The sequence below is a fragment of the Dasypus novemcinctus genome, chromosome 29 (assembly GCF_030445035.2).
Source record: "Dasypus novemcinctus isolate mDasNov1 chromosome 29, mDasNov1.1.hap2, whole genome shotgun sequence".
NCBI lineage: Eukaryota > Metazoa > Chordata > Mammalia > Cingulata > Dasypodidae > Dasypus > Dasypus novemcinctus.
The window spans coordinates 23,298,607-23,318,541 of NC_080701.1; the positions used below are offsets into that span (position 1 = coordinate 23,298,607).

General features: G+C 44.3%; 1 protein-coding gene across 5 annotated transcripts in view; it reads left to right on the plus strand.

The window, feature by feature from the left end:
• Nucleotides 1-19,935, plus strand: part of LOC101445758 (disintegrin and metalloproteinase domain-containing protein 5-like) — a 136,069-nt gene that overhangs the window by 103,096 nt on the left and 13,038 nt on the right. For 3 of the 5 annotated variants that reach the window (XM_023583684.3, XM_058290086.2, XM_058290087.2), the window contains exons 17-18: nucleotides 16,552-16,638; nucleotides 17,316-17,433. The exons of the other annotated variants lie outside the window; for them this stretch is intronic. In XM_023583684.3, coding sequence (XP_023439452.2) covers nucleotides 16,552-16,638; nucleotides 17,316-17,433 — 205 coding nt within the window. The remainder of the gene's footprint in view (nucleotides 1-16,551; nucleotides 16,639-17,315; nucleotides 17,434-19,935) is intronic. 5 annotated transcript variants of the gene reach the window in all.

Below are 19,935 nucleotides of genomic sequence, written 5' to 3' on the forward strand. Positions count from 1 at the left end.
CCATGTGCTTTAGGTTTTAGTGAGTAAACTAAGTTGAATTTTTAAGAAGGAGCCTTTAAAATAAAAGAAATATAAGAGACCCAGGAGAAGCTAATACAAAAATAATATCTATGTGTTCCCTGTCCTAATGTATCAGCTGGGTGTTTGATAACCCAGTGGATCACTACTCTAAGGAGTGCCAGGAATCAAATCAGAGACCTCTTATATTCAAAGCAGAGACTCCCCAACTGAGCTAAACTTTCTCATTGGGTCAGTTAACTAGAGAGCTATCCAGTCACTTTCCCTAGAGCAGGTTTGACTCTGCAGTTGGCTAGATTCCTGCTGATTAGGAATCTGTCTCCCCCTGTCCTCTTTCTGTTCTTATTGCTTTCTTTCCCAGGGCAGCAGGGTATGATAGCTTGTGTGATTGGATCACCCCTCACCTCTCCTGTCAGGCTGAGATCCCTTCTGAAATTCAAATGGGACCCTGGTGTCTGAATTCACCACAGAGAAATGACTCTCAACCCTCTTCCAGACCTCTCTCCCCTCCCAGGGGACCCTAAATAGGCCCTTGGAAGGTTAATAAGCATTTCCTACTGCCCACTTTACTAGGGATATTGGGATTTTGATAGTTGTCAGCATCAGACTATTCAATTGCCTAACTCCACCCTCTCCCAGCCCAAGTTCCTCTCTCCCAGGTCAGCTAGGTAAATCAGGCTGCCTGAGAAGATTTGCCTCTCCCCTCTTCCTGAGACTACCTCTTCCAGCTGGTATGCTCCCTAAGGTTCAGAGGGGGTCCAGGTAACCAAACCCACAGGAAGGAAACCCTTCTCCACCCTTTGCCAGACCCTCTTACTTCCAGAGAATGCTTCTTCCTGCTCAGTGGCAGGTGGGAGTCAGGGGATTTGCAGTGGCCTTTTGCCTTGAGGGTAGGGCTTAGCCACCTGCTGTTTCCAGATACCGGAGCAAGAAACTCATGGTTTTCCCTTGGGCTTTTTATATCTTTGTCCAGTTCCCTCCAGATTGATGCCCTGAAGCCTCCTGTACTGTGGGTTCTCTAAACAGCTCACTCAGGCATGATTTTGCCCTTCTCAGCTGTGTTTTGTGAGAGAGCTGGTGAATGCCTACCTAAACTGACACCATCTTGCTGGATCTCCTCCTTAAAATTAACTTTCTGTTGCAGCTTGCAGAATTCTTTCTTTATCTTTGGCATTTGACATTTTTTTAATCCATTATTTAAAATTTTTAAAATTATCTTATTTTAAAGATGCATAAATCACACAAAATGTTACAATAAAAAATATAAGAGGTTCCCATATACCCCACTCCCCACATCCTCCACTCCTCCCACATCAACAACTTCCTTCATTAGTATGATACACTCACTGCATTTGATGAGTACATTTTGGAGCATTGCTATACAGCATGGATTACAGTGTATGTTGTAGTTTACACTCTCTCCCAGTCCATTCAGTGGGTTATGGAAGGATATATAATGTCCTGCATTTGTCCTTACAATATCATCCAGGGCAATGCCAAGTCCTGAAAATGCCCCAATATCACACCTCTTTTTCCCTCTCCCTGCCTTCAGCAACTCACATGGCCACTGTCTTCACATCAAGGATATAACTTCTTCTATTGCTAGAAGTCACAATAACTCTGTAGTAGAATACCAGTAAGTCCACTCTTATCCATATTTTATTCCTCCATCATGAGGACCCGGGTGATGGCGATGTCCACTTCACCTCTAAATCAAGAGGGACCTTAGATCCCACATGACTGATGGATGGAATTCTGCTTGCAGCTGTAGACTCTCTTGGTTCTCTGATGTGGTGGTTGACCATTCTCACCTCCCTGTTAGCTGACTTGGGTAAGTTCAACAAACTGGAGAGTAGGTGTTGCAACTCTGCTGAGGCTCAGGGCCCAGCTGACACATAGACAGTCCAGAGATTCAAGTCTCCTGAGCATACACCAACCCAAGCACCAACCACAGATTTGGTAAAAGTGACAGAAGAGGCATGCATAGAGAGTTCACATCTGAGTTCAACTCCTTCACACTCAGGAGCAAAAACTCCAAAGTAGGGCCCACTGGTAAGGCACCAAACTCCAGAGCCATCTGTCACCACTGTAGGGCCTGGACATCTCCATAGCTCTCAGAAGTACCAGTACCTAGGGTTGTATCTACTTTGGCAGTCTCTGAGATCCTGCTGAGATGTGCATAAGTGCAACCCCTCTGATGACCTCCCGTCTCATTTTGAAGTCTCTTAGCCATATAAACTCATTTATCTTTACCATTTCCCCCTTTTATTCAAGTATTTTTTTCTTGTTGCATCACCAGCTGGTGCTTGACAGTAATCCCTGAGCACCAGGGAGGCTTATCCCTGGGAGTTATGGCTCATGCTTGGGGAAAGTAACACATTTACATGCTGTGCTTGGCTTAGAGAGTGGCCACATTTGGGGAACATGGAGTTTCTCAGGAGGTAACTCTTAGGCACCCTGCAGCTCTAGGCCTAGTTGAAATTTCAAGCACACAGGTTCATAAACATAGTCATCAGTATCAAGGGTCCATCATTGGACTATCCTTCTTCTCTGATCATTGCCCTTGTACTTGGATGATTGCTGATTCTCCACTGGGGAGTGCGGCAGAGTTTCCCAGAATAGGAACTCAGCGCTCCCTCAGTAGTCATGTGATACTCTACCATCTGTCAATACCCAACAAACATCCAAACACATCTATATAAGCTACATGCCTGCCCTGGAGAACTCTCTTCCACCCATTCATCTCCCATCAATGACACCCCACATCAGTGCTCCTCCCCTGCCATAGCTGAACCCCTCTGTGATCCAAAACTTCTTCAAAAATGAAGTCTAATATATTGCCAAATGCAATTGATAGGAAAATGAGACAGTAATGATAGGTTTAAAGATTAGAAATAGAATACATAATAATTTAGAAGAAACTAAAATAAAGTGAAAAATAAATTGGGGCATTAAAAAATGAGAGATATCTTAAATTTTTTTATGTTTTGACTATAATTACTGTAATAGGTGTTGCCCTGTATGTACAGTGGCAAGGCAAGTTCTTCCATTTCTTCCTCAGTGTCTACAACCTCTTTTTAAAAAAATTATGTCCTCAAAAAAGTCACAGTAAAATCACATATAGAATATAGGGAACTCCCATAACCCAACATCAATCCCTTTTCTTCCTTCTCCAGCAATGATCTTTTTATATGTGGATGTTATATTTGCTGCAACTGATATACAGATATTAAAACATAGCTATCAACCATGGTTCCATTATGGTTTACATTATGGTGTATTATTTACACCTGGTAATAATCTGATGATGATATCTCGTAATCTGTAACAAATGTTCCACCACAGTGTGGAGTGTTGATGGAGGGGTGTTGTTTGGGAATTTGGCACATGTGCAGACTGTTTTATAAGTTTACAACTTCGTCATAAAAATATATTTAAAAAATAATAATAGGGTGGATTGGGGGAAAAATACACCAAATGTAAGATAAGAACTAATGTTAGTAGAGAGATTTTAACAATAATCTTTCATAATTTGTAACAAACATCTCACAACAATGCAAGGTGTTGGTGGAAGGTTGATGTATGGGACCCCTGTATAATTTTATGCATGGTTTCCTTTGTAAATTCACAACTTTTACTATACACTTAATTGTTCATGTATGTTCATATATAAATGATATAAAGATAATAATATGGTTGGTTGGGGGAAAACTACTTTGTTTAGTAGTAATATTTTGACAATGCTCTTTAATCATTAGTTTAAAAAGTTTAACAGCAATTCAAGTTTTTGGGAGTAGGATGGGTTATGAGAGTCTTGTAAGGTGTTATATATGTTTGTTTTGTAAGTTCACCGCTATTATTATACACTTATTGTTTATGTATGTTTGTGTATGAGTGATATACTTCAATAAATTAATTAAAAAAACAAAAAAGATGGTGACATTTTTATCAGGAGTGCATTGAATCTGTATATCAATTTGAGTAGAATTGACTTTTTAATGATATTTAGTCTTCCAATCCATGAGCATGGAATGTTCTTCCAATTATTTAGGCGTTTTTCAATTTCTTTTTATATTGAGTTAGAGTTTTCTGAATACAAGGGCTTTACACTGTTGGTTAAGTTTACTCCTGAATATTTGGGTTTTATCTGTCATATTTTATTTTCACCACTCTTAGTTACTTTTATGGATAAAATCTTCATTTCTAGACTTCCTTCCAGGCCTCTCTCCTGTCTTTTCTTTTCAGGTTTTAGCACAGCCTTTAGTATTTCCTGCAGAGCTGGTCTCTTGGTTACAAACCCTCTCAATTTCTGTTTATCTGTGAATATTCTACTTACCCTTACTCTGAAAGACAATATTGTTGGATTTAAGATTCTTGGCTGGAAATTTTTCTCTTGCAGTTTCTTAACTATATCATACCACTGTTTTCTTACCTCCATGGTTTCTGGTGAGAAATCAGCACTTAATCTTATTGGGTATCCCTTATGTGTTATGCATTGCTTTTCTCTTGCTGCTCTCAGAATTTTCTTTTCTTTGGCATTTGTCATTCTGATTAGTATGCATTTCAGAGTTGGTCTATTCAGACTTATTCAGATGGGAGTGTGTTATGCTACTCGGACATGGATAGCTATGTCCCTCGATAGGGTTGTGAAGTTTTCTACCATTATTTCTTCAAATATTCCTTCTGCCCCTTTTCCCTTATCTTTTCTTTCTGGGATACCCACAACATGTATGCTTGCATGTCTCTTGCTGTCATTTAGTTCCCTGAGACTCTGTTCAATTTTTTCATTCTTTTCTTCATCTTTTCTTTGGTATGTTTGTTTTCAGAGGCCATTTCTTCAAGCTCACCAAATCCTTTCTTCTGCCTCATCAAACTTGCTATTATGTGATTCCAATGTATTTTTTTGTTTCTTCAAATATTTATTTTTTCTTTTTTAAAAAAATGTATTGAAATATGTCACTCATACGTAAACATACATAAACAATAAATATAAAATAGTTGTGAATTTACAAAACAAACATACATAACATCAAATAAACATATATAACACCTCATCCTACCACCAATAACTTGTATTGCTTTTAAACTTTTTAAACTAATGATTAAAAAAGAATTGTCAAAATATTATTACTAAACAAAATAGTTTTCCCTTAACCAATCCAATTGTTATTATCCTTATATCATTTATATATGAACATACATGAACAATGAAGTGTATATTAAAAGTTGTGAACTTACAAAGCAAATATGCATAACATCATACAGGGGTCTCATACATCAACCCTCCACCAACACCTTGCATTGTCCTGAGACGTTTGTTACAAACTATGAAAGAACACTGTCAAAATCTTACTACTAATCATAGTCCTTATCTTACATTTGGTGTATTTTTCCCCCAATCCACCCTATTACTTTTAAATATATATTTTTTATGACAGAAGTTGTAAACTTATAAAACAATCATGCATATGTGCCGAATTCCCAAACAACACCCCTCCATCAACACACCACAATGTGTGTCATTTGCAACAAATAATTATTTATTTAAATATTCCTTCTGCCCCTTTTCCCTTCTCTTCTCCTTCTGGGACACCCATGACATGTATGTTTGCATGTCTTTTGCTGTCATTTAGTTCCCTGAGACCTTGTTCAATTTTTTTCATTCTTTTCTTCATCTCTTCTTTTGTATGTTCACTTTCAGAGGCCATTTCTTCAGGCTCACCAATTCTTTCTTCTGCCTCCTCAAATCTGCTATTATATGATTCCAATGTTTTAAAAAAATTTTTAATTGATTGTACCTTTCATTTCCATAAGATCTGCTATTTTTCTATGTATGCTTTCAAATTCTTCTTTGTGCTCATCCAATGTCTTCTTGATATCCTTAATCTCTTTAGCCATCTCATTGAATTTATTAAGGAGATTTTTTTTGAACATCTATAATTAGTTGTCTCAATTCCTTTATGTCATCTGGAGGCTTATCTCGTTCTTTTAACTGGACCATAGCATCCTGGTTCTTTGTGTGGATTGTTGCGACGGCTTGCTCGGTCGGTAGAGGTGGGGTCTGGCTGCGGACGAGGGGTCGGTCTAGCTCAGGACGAGGGGTCGGTCCGGCAGCAGACGAGGGGTCGGTCTCACAGGGGTTGCACGGTTTGGCTGACGGGGTCGCCCGGCGAAGCCGGCGATGAAGGGGTCGCCCAGAGAAGCAGGCGACGAACTGGGGACAAGGGAGGCCAGGCCCTTGTCGGGGGCTCTCAGGACTGGAGGGCGCACGGCAGAAGAACTACCGCGGAGACAAGGTAAACACGCAAGTCCACTTTATTGAGGGAGAGGCAACAGTTTTATAGGGGCTGGGGAAAGCTGATTTGTCGAAGCCACGCCCTGTTCTGATTGGTTGCCGGCGAAAGGTCAGTGGGCGGTACTGGACGGGGGAGGGGTGGTGATTAGGGATTGGCTGCTGCTGTTGCTGGGGGAAGGGGCAGGGTTTAGGGATTGGTGGCTGCTGTTGCTGGGGTGGAGGGCAGACTTGAGTTTCCCGCCCACGCCTGGCTGTTGCTGCTGCCGGGGGAGGGGAAAAGGGCAGACTGGATTTTTCCGCCCACGCCTGGCTGTTGCTGCTGTCGGGGGAGGGGAAAAGGGCAGACTGGAATTTTCCGCCCTGCGCCTGCGCAGGGAGAAAGAAGAAGAAGGGTGCCGCCCCACAGGCATCGTGTGGCGCCATCTGGGAGGAGGGGCGGCCGCGAAAGCATGGCTGCCAAGAAGGGGAGACCCGAGGGCACTCTGCGCCCATGCCGAGCTCCCTTCAGGGGTGGCGGTGAGTCCGACCAGCCACCCTATTATGGGGGCAGCGGCTTGGCCTGCCGCGGCTGCTCCCCCGCCAGGCCAGCAAACCACACTTCAGCCCGAGGGGTGACCGCATTTCCCCCTTCTTTTCAAATAAGGGCCAGGATGGCAGCAGCAACAAGTAGCCGAGGCCCAAGAGGCAGTAAGCAGTGAGGGTAGTGGGGCTGAAGAGGGAGGTGAGTATGACGGGGATATAAATGTACAATTTAGGGGGCGGTATCTTGCCGTTTCAAGCAAGGGTGGCCAATGTCCAATTCTTGTTGATCTCGGCGGCTATAAGATCCATCTGCTGTTAAAAGTCCAGGGTGACAGCGCGTTACAGGTAGTTGATCTCTTCTTGGCGGCGAAGAGCGGCAGAGGCAGACTGTGTGATGATCTGGAGGATCACAGCGGTGAGGACAAGTCACGTCGGCACCAGCGGCGGTGGTGGCGGCAGCGTCCGGAGTGGTGGAGACGTAGGCGAGGGCAACAAGAAGGCCAAAGTCTCCATGGGCGCGAGAGAGGCCAATGTTAAAGGGGCGGGCCGACATGGGGCGGCCCAATCTGCAACGCAATGGGGGTTCAAGCAAAAAGGGAGGGGGGCGGGGGATGAAAAAGGGCGCTTTGGATGGCTGAGAAGAGGAGTGAGGTCGAGACAGGAGGAAGCTCCGCAGAAGTATGGGGAGGCAAAAGCAGAAACGTTATTAGATGCTAGAAAGCAGGCCGCGGGCCGGGGAAAGCGGGTTGCGGGCCGTTTAGCGGGGCTGGAGCTGCTTGAGAGTGATGGCGGCATGGGGGGCCGCAGTTACAGAAGACTTGGGGCTGTTTCAAAGAGATCTTACACCGGTGAGTGTCTAGGAGACCGGCGAGGGCCCGAACTTGCGGGGCTTGCTTAGCAGATAGGATGTTACCCATTGCTAATGGCCTTTTGGAGCCGATAAGAAAAGGGGCCCTTACCTTGAGAGCGCCGCGATGGGAGCCGAGGTGCGCGGTGAGACGAGGGGTCGGAGCCGGTGGGGCTCCGACGGTGGTCGCGGGCCAAGAGAAGACCCCGACGAGGGGAGGGCGGAACGACGAGCAGTGGAGCAAGGCAAATGGGAGCAAGTGCGGAGGGGAAGAGGCAGAGGTGAAGGCAGGAGAGGAGGTGCTCAGGCACGCGCTCCTGAGAGTTTTATTGGCGCCTCTTAATCATAGCGGGTCAGTATAAGCCCCCGACATGGAAGGAGAAAGCCATCCAGCGATTCTCCCAGACCACCGTGGATCGTATGAGGTAGCCAAGGCTCAGGTAGCAGCAATGTTGCATGAGAGAAGTCCCACGGTCAGAAGAGAGGAGGGAGGGGGCGCCAGGTTATGGAGTGAGGCTGTGGTGGAGTTGCCTTGCTCCACGTTGGGTGCCAGCTGCGACGGCTTGCTCGGTCGATAGAGGTGGGGTCTGGCTGCGGATGAGGGGTCGGTCCAGCTCAGGACGAAGGGTCGGTCCCACTTGGGACGAGGGGTCGGTCCGGCAGCAGACGAGGGGTCGGTCCGGCAGCAGACGAGGGGTCGGTCTCACAGGGGTTGCGCGGTTCGGCTGACGGGGTCGCCCGGCGAAGCCGGTGACGAAGGGGTCGCCTGGAGAAGCAGGCAACGAACTGGGGACAAGGGAGGCCAGGCCCTTGTCGGGGGCTCTCAGGACTGGAGGGCGCATGGCAGAAGAACTACCGCGGAGACAAGGTAAACACACAAGTCCACTTTATTGAGGGAGAGGCAACAGTTTTATAGGGGCTGGGGAAGGCTGATTGGTCGAAGCCACGCCCTGTTCTGATTGGTTGCCGGCGAAAGGTCAGTGGGCGGTACTGGACGGGGGAGGGGTGGTGATTAGGGATTAGCTGCTGCTGTTGCTGGGGAAAAGGGCAGGGTTTAGGGATTGGTGGCTGCTGTTGCTGGGGTGGAGGGCAGACTTGAGTTTCCCGCCCACGCCTGGCTGTTGCTGCTGCCGGGGGAGGGGAAAAGGGCAGACTGGATTTTTCCGCCCACGCCTGGCTGTTGCTGCTGTCGGGGGAGGGGAAAAGGGCAGACTGGAATTTTCCGCCCTGCACCTGTGCAGGGAGAAAGAAGAAGAAGGGTGCCGCCCCACAGGCATCGTGTGGCGCCATCCGGGAGGAGGGGCGGCCGCGAAAGCATGACTGCCAAGAAGGGGAGACCCGAGGGCACTCTGCGCCCATGCCGAGCTCCCTTCAGGGGTGGCGGTGAGTCCGACCAGCCACCCTATTATGGGGGCAGCGGCTTGGCCTGCCGCGGCTGCTCCCCCGCCAGGCCAGCAAACCACACTTTAGCCCGAGGGGTGACCGCATTTCCCCCTTCTTTTCAAATAAGGGCCAGGATGGCAGCAGCAACAAGTAGCCGAGGCCCAAGAGGCAGTAAGCAGTGAGGGTAGTGGGGCTGAAGAGGGAGGTGAGTATGACGGGGATATAAATGTACAATTTAGGGGGCGGTATCTTGCCGTTTCAAGCAAGGGTGGCCAATGTCCAATTCTTGTTGATCTCGGCGGCTATAAGATCCATCTGCTGTTAAAAGTCCAGGGTGACAGCGCGTTACAGGTAGTTGATCTCTTCTTGGCGGCGAAGAGCGGCAGAGGCAGACTGTGTGATGATCTGGAGGATCACAGCGGTGAGGACAAGTCACGTCGGCACCAGCGGCGGTGGTGGCGGCAGCGTCCGGAGTGGTGGAGACGTAGGCGAGGGCAACAAGAAGGCCAAAGTCTCCATGGGCGCGAGAGAGGCCAATGTTAAAGGGGCGGGCCGACATGGGGCGGCCCAATCTGCAACGCAATGGGGGTTCAAGCAAAAAGGGAGGGGGGCGGGGGATGAAAAAGGGCGCTTTGGATGGCTGAGAAGAGGAGTGAGGTCGAGACAGGAGGAAGCTCCGCAGAAGTATGGGGAGGCAAAAGCAGAAACGTTATTAGATGCTAGAAAGCAGGCCGCGGGCCGGGGAAAGCGGGTTGCGGGCCGTTTAGCGGGGCTGGAGCTGCTTGAGAGTGATGGCGGCATGGGGGGCCGCAGTTACAGAAGACTTGGGGCTGTTTCAAAGAGATCTTACACCGGTGAGTGTCTAGGAGACCGGCGAGGGCCCGAACTTGCGGGGCTTGCTTAGCAGATAGGATGTTACCCATTGCTAATGGCCTTTTGGAGCCGATAAGAAAAGGGGCCCTTACCTTGAGAGCGCCGCGATGGGAGCCGAGGTGCGCGGTGAGACGAGGGGTCGGAGCCGGTGGGGCTCCGACGGTGGTCGCGGGCCAAGAGAAGACCCCGACGAGGGGAGGGCGGAACGACGAGCAGTGGAGCAAGGCAAATGGGAGCAAGTGCGGAGGGGAAGAGGCAGAGGTGAAGGCAGGAGAGGAGGTGCTCAGGCACGCGCTCCTGAGAGTTTTATTGGCGCCTCTTAATCATAGCGGGTCAGTATAAGCCCCCGACATGGAAGGAGAAAGCCATCCAGCGATTCTCCCAGACCACCGTGGATCGTATGAGGTAGCCAAGGCTCAGGTAGCAGCAATGTTGCATGAGAGAAGTCCCACGGTCAGAAGAGAGGAGGGAGGGGGCGCCAGGTTATGGAGTGAGGCTGTGGTGGAGTTGCCTTGCTCCACGTTGGGTGCCAGCTGCGACGGCTTGCTCGGTCGATAGAGGTGGGGTCTGGCTGCGGATGAGGGGTCGGTCCAGCTCAGGACGAAGGGTCGGTCCCACTTGGGACGAGGGGTCGGTCCGGCAGCAGACGAGGGGTCGGTCCGGCAGCAGACGAGGGGTCGGTCTCACAGGGGTTGCGCGGTTCGGCTGACGGGGTCGCCCGGCGAAGCCGGTGACGAAGGGGTCGCCTGGAGAAGCAGGCAACGAACTGGGGACAAGGGAGGCCAGGCCCTTGTCGGGGGCTCTCAGGACTGGAGGGCGCATGGCAGAAGAACTACCGCGGAGACAAGGTAAACACACAAGTCCACTTTATTGAGGGAGAGGCAACAGTTTTATAGGGGCTGGGGAAGGCTGATTGGTCGAAGCCACGCCCTGTTCTGATTGGTTGCCGGCGAAAGGTCAGTGGGCGGTACTGGACGGGGGAGGGGTGGTGATTAGGGATTAGCTGCTGCTGTTGCTGGGGAAAAGGGCAGGGTTTAGGGATTGGTGGCTGCTGTTGCTGGGGTGGAGGGCAGACTTGAGTTTCCCGCCCACGCCTGGCTGTTGCTGCTGCCGGGGGAGGGGAAAAGGGCAGACTGGATTTTTCCGCCCACGCCTGGCTGTTGCTGCTGTCGGGGGAGGGGAAAAGGGCAGACTGGAATTTTCCGCCCTGCACCTGTGCAGGGAGAAAGAAGAAGAAGGGTGCCGCCCCACAGGCATCGTGTGGCGCCATCCGGGAGGAGGGGCGGCCGCGAAAGCATGACTGCCAAGAAGGGGAGACCCGAGGGCACTCTGCGCCCATGCCGAACTCCCTTCAGGGGTGGCGGTGAGTCCGACCAGCCACCCTATTATGGGGGCAGCGGCTTGGCCTGCCGCGGCTGCTCCCCCGCCAGGCCAGCAAACCACACTTCAGCCCGAGGGGTGACCACAGATTGTAGTTTTTTGTTGGTGTCTTTGCATCTGACTTACTAGAGTATTTATTCTAGGTGCAGTTTGTCTCTTTAGTTTAGGGCTTCCTATCATTTTTCCCTTGCTGGTTGTGCAGTAGGGGCCAAGCACGTAGTTGGGGCTGTAAACTGTGGAGGCTCAAGCTGCCCTCATTGCACCAGGGACCAATGAAGCTTCTTCCAACTTTCTCCTTTGCCAGGGATAGGGACAGAGTCACAGCTATGTGTAATAATCCACATGCAGGCCTAGACTGTAGTTGCCCAGAGAGTGATGAAAATTCACATCCCTTTCTCCCCTGCCTGGGGGAGGGATGGAGCTGCAGGTGTGGGCAGCAATCTATGCAGTGCAGGCCCTAAGATGACTGTAGTTGCTTTGGTAGACTTCTGATTTTCAGTCTATGGCAGCCAAAGTTACCTGCAGTTACCTGTATAGGCTGGTGTAGGGCTCCTCCGCCTCTCCCGACAGAGACGGGGCTAAAGCCTAGGCAGACTGCAGGCTGATCTGCATGAAAGAAACTGGTTCCTGTCAACACTGAGAGTTTCAGTCAATTCAGCTTCCCCTCAGGCTGGAGGAAGAGTCAGAATGATGGCTACTGGCCTCTTTCTGACTCGGGCTGATTCACACCCCAGCTGTTCCCAGGGTTATCTCTTAGCCAGCTAAGTCCACCAATCAGTAGCAGAAATCAGCAACCAGCTGTCTCCTCCTCCCCTGTTTCTGGGAAATGGAGCTTCCAATTCCCATCACAGAACAGCTCCTGGGGTGGCTCATGCCATGAGAGTAGGATAATCACCGGCCTCTGCGGCTTGGCCTGTAATTCTCCAGAGAGGCTGGTGTAGGTCCCTGCAGCTTCCTCCCTGCTGGAGGTGGCACTGGGGCTGAGGCTAGACCTGCAATATGATCTGGATGGGAAGAAGCTGGTCTCCACCAGCACTGGGATTTTCAGTCCACCTTGCTTCATTTTTTGTCAAGTGCAGAGTTAAGATGGCGTCTCCTGGCCTCTTTGTGACTTGGACAGGCTCAAGCTTTAGCTTTTCTCAGGATTATACTGCAGCCTACTGAATTTCCTCATCAGTAGCTGAAATTGGCCTCTTCCTCCCCCGTTTTGGGGAAGTGAAGCTTTCAATTCCAGCCATGGAACAGCTCCTGAGGTGGCTTGTTCCTCCAGTGGAGGATGGGCATGGCCTCCATGGCATGGAGCCTCTACTTACAAGTCTTCTCTGCAGATGGGCAGTTTCCTCCTTCTACTCCTTCAAAGACATTGCAGGATGCTCTTTTGGTCTCCTGGAGCCCCCAAACAGGTGCTTCAGCTAGCTCCAGAGAGCTCTGGGTGTTTGCTAACTGCCCTATAGCAGGAGCTGACTCTAGGAGCTCCTTACTCTGCCACCATCTTGCTGGTTGTCCCTGATTCCAATGTATTTTTAATTTCATTTATTGCACCTTTCATTCCCATAAGATCTGCTATTTTTCTATGTATGCTTTCAAGTTATTCTTTGTGCTCATCCAGTGTCTTCTTCATATTCTTAATCTCTTTAACCATCCCACTGAATTTATTAAGGAGGTTTGTTTGAACATGTATGATTAGTTGTCTCAACTCCTTTATGTCTTCTGGAGACTTATCTTCTTCCTTTAACTGGGCCTAATCTTCCTCTTTCTTGGGGTGGATTGTAGTTTTTTGTTGGTGCCTTGGCAGTCACCTTACTAGAGTATTTATTCTGGGTGTAGTTTTTCTCTTTAGTTTAGGACTTTCTTGCCTTCTCCCTTCTGGTTTTTGAGTAGGACTGAAGGATGTAGTTGGTGCTATAAGCTGTGGAGGCTTAAGCTGCCCTTGTTGTTCTATGAACCAATGAATCTTTTCCCAAATTTCTCCTTTGCCAGGGGTAGGGGCAGAGCCACAGCTGTGTGGAATAATCCAAGTCATGCAGGCCTAGACTGTAGTTGCCCAGAGAGACTGGTAGGGAAGAAGCTACAGGGGTGAGCAACAGTCTATGCTGTGTGCAGCCAAAATGACCACAGTTGTCCTGGTAGACTTCTGACTATTCAATCTGTGCCAGTGAAATGTACCTCCAGTTACCTGGAGAGGTTGGTGCTGGGCCTGCCAGCTTCCTCCTGCTAGAGGTGGGGTTGAAGCCTGGTCTAGGGTGCAGGCACATCTGGGTGAAAGAAACCAGTCTCTACCATCACTGTGCTTTTTAGTCAGCCCAGCTTCCCTCATGCTGGGGTGGGGGGTCAGAGTCAAAATGGCTGCTACTGGCCTCTTTCCGACTTGGGTAGGTTCAAACTTTAGCTGTTCTTAGGGTTATACTTTAGTCTCCTGAATTTACTAATCAGTAGCTGAAGTTGGTGCCCAACTGTCCTTTCCTTCCCCATTTTTTGGAAGCGGAGCTTCCAATTTCAGCCACAGAATAGCTCTGAGGTGGTTTGTGCCTGCAGTGGAGAATGGGCACTAGCCTGCAGGGCATGGAGTGCTCTACTGCAGATGGGCAGTCTCCTCCTTCCATTCTTTCCAGTATGTTGCAGGATGCTCTTCTGGTCTCCTGGAGCCCCCAAACAGGTGCTTTAGAAAACTCAGAGTGATTATTATAATAACTGGCCTGTAGCACAAGCTGACTCTAGGAGCTCCTAACTCTGCTGCCATCTTGCTGGTTGTCTGTACAATTCTTTTTATACATTGTTGGATTTGTTTTGCTTGTATTTTATTGAGGTGTTTTACATCTAAATTAATGAGAGATATTGGTCTGCAGTTTTCTTTTTTGTACAGCAATGTCTGGGTTTGGCCATTTTATATAATGGCCTCATAAAATGAGTTGGGACATATTCTATGTTCTTCTGTTTTCTGCAAGATACTGTATAAATTTGATGTTAATTCTTCTTTAAATATTGGAAAAATTCTCCAGGGAAACAAACTGTGCCTGGAGATTTCTTTTTCCCGAGGAAGCCTTTTAATTATGAATTCAATTTCTTCAGTTTTTATAGGGGTCTTCAGAATACAGATTTCTTCTTGGTGAGTTTTGGCCAATTGATGTTTTCTGGGAATTTGTCCATTTCTCCTAAGTTTTTGAATTTATGAATGTTACATTGTTTGTAGTATTCCCTGATTATCTAATAGCCGCAGAAACTGCAGCGAGAGCCTCTATTTCACATCTGATATTACTGATTCATATCTTCTTTTAATTTTTGTCAGTCTTGCTAGCCTGTCAATCTTTTTTCTTTCAAAAAAATCAGCTTTTTCGTTCATTGTTTTTCTCTTTTGTTTTCGTATTTTCATTGATTTCTGCTCTTATCATCATTATTTCCTCCTTTCTGCATTGGGTTTATGTTGTTTCTTTTCCCTACTTTCTTGAGGTAGTAATGATTTGAGGTCTTTCTTCATTTCAAATATAAGCTTTCTGTGCTCTAAAGTTCCCTCTCAGCTCTGCTTTAGCTGCATCCCACATATTTTAACGTTATATGTTATAGTTTCATTTTTTTTTCAGTTCCCTGTATTTTTAAATTTCCTTTGAGTTCTTCTTTGACTCTTGGGTTATTTAGGAGTGTGTTGTTTACTTTCCACATCCTTAGTGATTTTTTTGTTGTATCACTTCAGTTGATTTCAAGTTTGATTCAACTATTATGACATACTATATATTATTTTAATTTTTAAAATTTGTTTAGGTTTGTTTTATGGTGCAGGTATGTTCTGTCTTACTGCATGTTTACTAGACACTTGCCAGCATTTGTACTGCTCTTGTTGAGTGGTGGTTTCTACATATATCAACTATATCCTGTTGGTTGATTATGTTCAGATCTTTTTATCTTAGGTATGCATTTAGGAGTGTTTGCACATTGTTATGTCTTCCTGTTGGATTGATCCTTCTATCACTATTTAATGTTCCTTTTAATCTTTAGTATTTTTCAGAAGTCTACATTATCAGATAGTAATATAATCTCCTCTGATTTTTTGGATTAATGTTTACATGATATGTCTTTTTCCATCCTTTTACCAAATTAAGTTCTATAACAGGAAGAACTTAAATGGAGAGAAGTGATTATTGTCTCTCATACAGAAGGAGTTTGGAGATTAAAAACTTATACACATGTAATGTAACCCTTTATAGTAAGACTCATCTTTTTATACCATTCTTTTCAATGGTATAAAAATGGTATAAAAAGCCACTTTTTTGGCTTTTTTTGCAAAAATATTTTTGAATAATAGCCTTTGTTTTAGTAAAAAGTCAAATTTACACTGATTTTTACTTTATATAATGGACTCTGATGTTTTTCTGATTTTTAAATGAATAGTTTAATTGAGTATTATTTTTAGAATATTATATTCTGCTATGACATAATGCATTTTATAGTTATGTGATATATAAGAATCATAAACAAAATTAATAATATAACAGCATAATTACAAAATATTATTGGAAATATTTAATATTCGATAAATTAGCCATATATCTATAACCTTATTATATTCTAATTAATCCTAGTAGACTAATATTTCCAAGAGTTACTATGTTAATATAAATAGATTAAAAATTTTGAGAGAAAGTCTCAGGATGTGTTTGCTAAATACACATTTATTTCTATGTAATAGTATTTTAAGGATAGCACCTGAAAACAACCAGAATATCTTTCACATTTTGGTCATTTTGAAATCTGTGGGAATTCAAATATGACCTGCGGCCTTCCCTTCTATTTGAGATCTAAATAAAATTGGCTTAGACCCTTGAAATTCATAATAATCACCTGGATCCTGCCCCCAGATATTCTGATATAGTCTCAGGTGAGCCCAGACAGGGGCTTTTTGAAAATGCTCCCAAGGTCATTCTTGAAACCAAAGGGCTAATCAAATTATTTTTTCAGTTAATTCTCTTGCTAAGAGTACTTCAGGTGCTAGATGGTAAGAAAATAAAACTCCCAGTTCCTTACTTATAATTATATCTCTATAGTATAATAAGAAAGTTTATTTCACATTTATTTTAATGTAGTCACAGTGGTTTTTTTTTCCCATAGTATATTCATATGATTTTTTACACTAATCCTGTGTAATATAAATTCTGGGCTTCTCTGGGAATATTATAGTGCATTATACATGCACACTATCTGATTATGTGACTATTCTTCACTTATTTTTGCTTTATTTTAGTATTGCAGGGAATTTAGGTGTTTAGAGATTCGTCACGAGATCGATTATTCCGTTTGTGATACTACTACACATTGCAATGGGCGGGGAGTAAGTAACTGCAATTTTTGTTTTAAGTAGCATGCTTTGAGAAATACAATAAACAAATTGGGGGTTTAAAAAACTGTTTTAAATGGCTTTTATTGACCATTTCCAAGGTATTTAACAGTCTTTAATTTATAGCATCAATCTTTTTTTTCTTGGTAAATCTGACAGTCTATTTATTAGACACAATAAGGTGGCAACACTGAAGATGATACTGAATTTATCAATGTTTAGTTAATATATGGGGTGGATGTGTTGTAAGAACCAAAAGTGATTGTCACCATGTAAGCAAAATGACCTTATTTTTATGGAGACAAGGTAGAAACAGGTGAATAAAGGTTACTGGAGTTTACTTGCTAGTCCTACTAGTTAGTTTAGAGTTTGGGGCTTATTTTTGAACCTGGCAAGTACATAATAATTCGTGGAATGCTATTAGTAACTGTCAAGTATTTGGGTCTGTCTATGGGGGGTGTTGAAAGAATTAAAATAAATTTTGATTTGCAATAGAAGCTAGATATATTTTTTCCAAAGTATGAACAATTTCAGAAGATTTTTGAAAAATTGACATATTTGTCATTAACAAGTTGTCTAGGATGAGAAAATCTCTTGCATAGAATATTCCTTGGTCTCTTTCAAAAGCCACTTTGTACATAAGAAATTGTTCTATTTTCTGATTATTCTAGATTTGCAATAATTTTAACCATTGTCATTGTAAAATGGGCTTTGCTCCTCCTGACTGCAGAAAAATGGAAGGAGAGTTTGGAAGTATTGATGATGGACATCCAATTAAAACACAAAAAGGCTAGTATTGTCAAAGAAAACAACTGTACCACACAATGACTTTCTTCATGGTTTCCGTAGATGAACTGAATTCCATCAAAACAAAGGACAGCCAGCTCCTTAAAGACTGGGAGTGGGTTGAAGGAAAAACACTGGAAGATAGTAAAGGGGGAGGATCACTGGGATGGATGAGTGATTGAGGTTGCACCTAAGATCCCTTGTTTGGAATGTTTTCCATTGCCCTAGTGAAGCCACTGGAGTTCGGAAGGGTTGGGTAGGAGAAAGAGGGAGGTAAATAACTACCTAGTTAGGAACTTCCTAGGTGCCTGCAGAGTATGAGGGCCAGGATGAGAGAGAAGTCAGGAGCCTGGAATCAGAGAGAAGTCTGTCTAAAGTTTAGTTGCGCAAAAGAGAAGGTAAGGCCATCTTGAGCAGTAACTTCAACATGTTATTAATCAAATATAAAATATAAGAAAATAAAGTGTAGGTTCCAAGCTAGATTACAAAGGAGCTGATTTTAATAAGCTGGATTTATTTTATTTGCCAGATTAAAAAAATCTCACACAGTGTAAGATTAGTACTATTCTTTGTATATAGCATTGGCATTGTTTATTAAGAAAAAGTATACCCAAAGTCAGGTAATTTGAAGAGTAGAAATTCCAGTGCATATAAAGTTAATTCAAACTGTTAGCTTTGGACAGTTTTATATATTTCTGGTTTAAAACAGTGTCCGTAGTCCTTGTGATATTAATTTCTATGAGAATCTTTCAGACTCTGTTTCATTCCTAATCACTTCATAGTTACTTGTCTTTCCCTGCAATGTCAGAGTTCCAATCTGAGCTTTTGAAATTTCCTCTTTCACATCCATTCCACCTGGAATTTCTGAGTAGTATATATAGAGATCAGGCAGGACTGGATGAGGCTGGGAACAACTGGGGGATATCCCCAGACTCCAGAAGAGATGGGGATCTATCCAGAATAGCCTGGAATTGGTTGGGGGACCACCTGTTTGCCAGTCAAGTCCTTTGCATCTATAAATTCTACATGTAGGTTATCCATGTCTAAAATAGTTGCAGTTTATTACCACTCTGAAGCACATTAGATGTCATCATGACTTAAATTTCTTAGGGAAAATGGTATCAAGCATAGAGGGTATTAAGAATTTGTGGAATTTAAGTTGAATTCCAAATAAGTAAACATTTTAATAAAGAAATGAGAAAGTCCTATTTAAAATGGTTACCCTTTCCTGGTGACATTTTTTTCTTGTAGTTTTAGTAGTCTTATTTCTAAAAATAAGTCAGTTTTTCATTTTAATGGTTTTGTCACAAATTGCACATAAAATTAAACAACACTGGTATAGTCAGTTTACCCTTTCCTAGCCTCCTGATGGCTGCTTCATACTGTTTTGGAGAAATAGCCTATACATTCCTGTTTTACTGAAAGCTTATCCTCAATGTATTTCCAGATTAGATAAGGGCATTCTTCTTAAACCATATTTAAAAATATGAGTGTACAGCAGGCCAACATTGTAACATTTTCTATGGCCAGTGATGATGATAACCATCTTTTACGCCCATGTTTAATTGAGCTATCTCCTTTAATATTATAAAGTTTAAAAAATCTTAAGTGCTTCTGTACATTTTGAGGAAACTAAAACATAGTCTAAAGCTTTCATTATGAATGTCTCTATATCACAGGTAAGCAAATCACACTTATTTTTAGCAGTGTTGTATATAAGGTGTGCAGTACATTTAGCAGGTGATATCTTTTCCATTTATTTGGTAAGAAGTTATTAGATTGAATGACAGTTGCCAAAATTTACACTTATGTCATCTGCTAAATATGCAAATAAATGACCAAAGTCTAGTTTGTGTTTAGACAAGAAATCAACAATATATTTTGTTATGTTTTCTGTGGTTTCAATAAAATATGCATAGAGTCAAGAAGCTTATTTGTAGAGGGATTGTTGGAAGATGGCAGAGTAGGGAGGAACAGGACTCAGTCCTTCCACCAAAAAACTTTTGAATAGGCAGGAACTTACCTGAAATAAATAATTTGAAACTCTGGAGGCTAGAGGAACACCATACAGCACACAGGAAAGAGCAGAAGGAAGAGGCTAATAAATTCTGGTAAAGGACAGTAAATTGTTCTCTCTGCAACAACTACCAGCACTCACTGCTCACTCTTGTCATGTTGCCATGGGGTCCAGCCCCTGGCTAGTTTGCTAGGAACATAAAAATTTAAAAAAATGGTGGTGGACAGCGAGGTATAGGAAAAGTATATGTATGTGCTACTGAAGTTAAGTTGGTCCCAAAGCAAATATCATTGTTTTGTATGTAGCATGTTAAATTTTAGCCTCCTGGTAACCACAAGGAAAATAGGTGAGAAAATATATTCAGATAGAAATGAGAAGGCATTCAATATGGTACAACATGATGAGTCAAATAAATACAAAAGTAGGCATTGACGGATGTGAGGAACAAGAAAGCAATAGGATTTGCAAAGGCTAAGTACCAAAGTGGC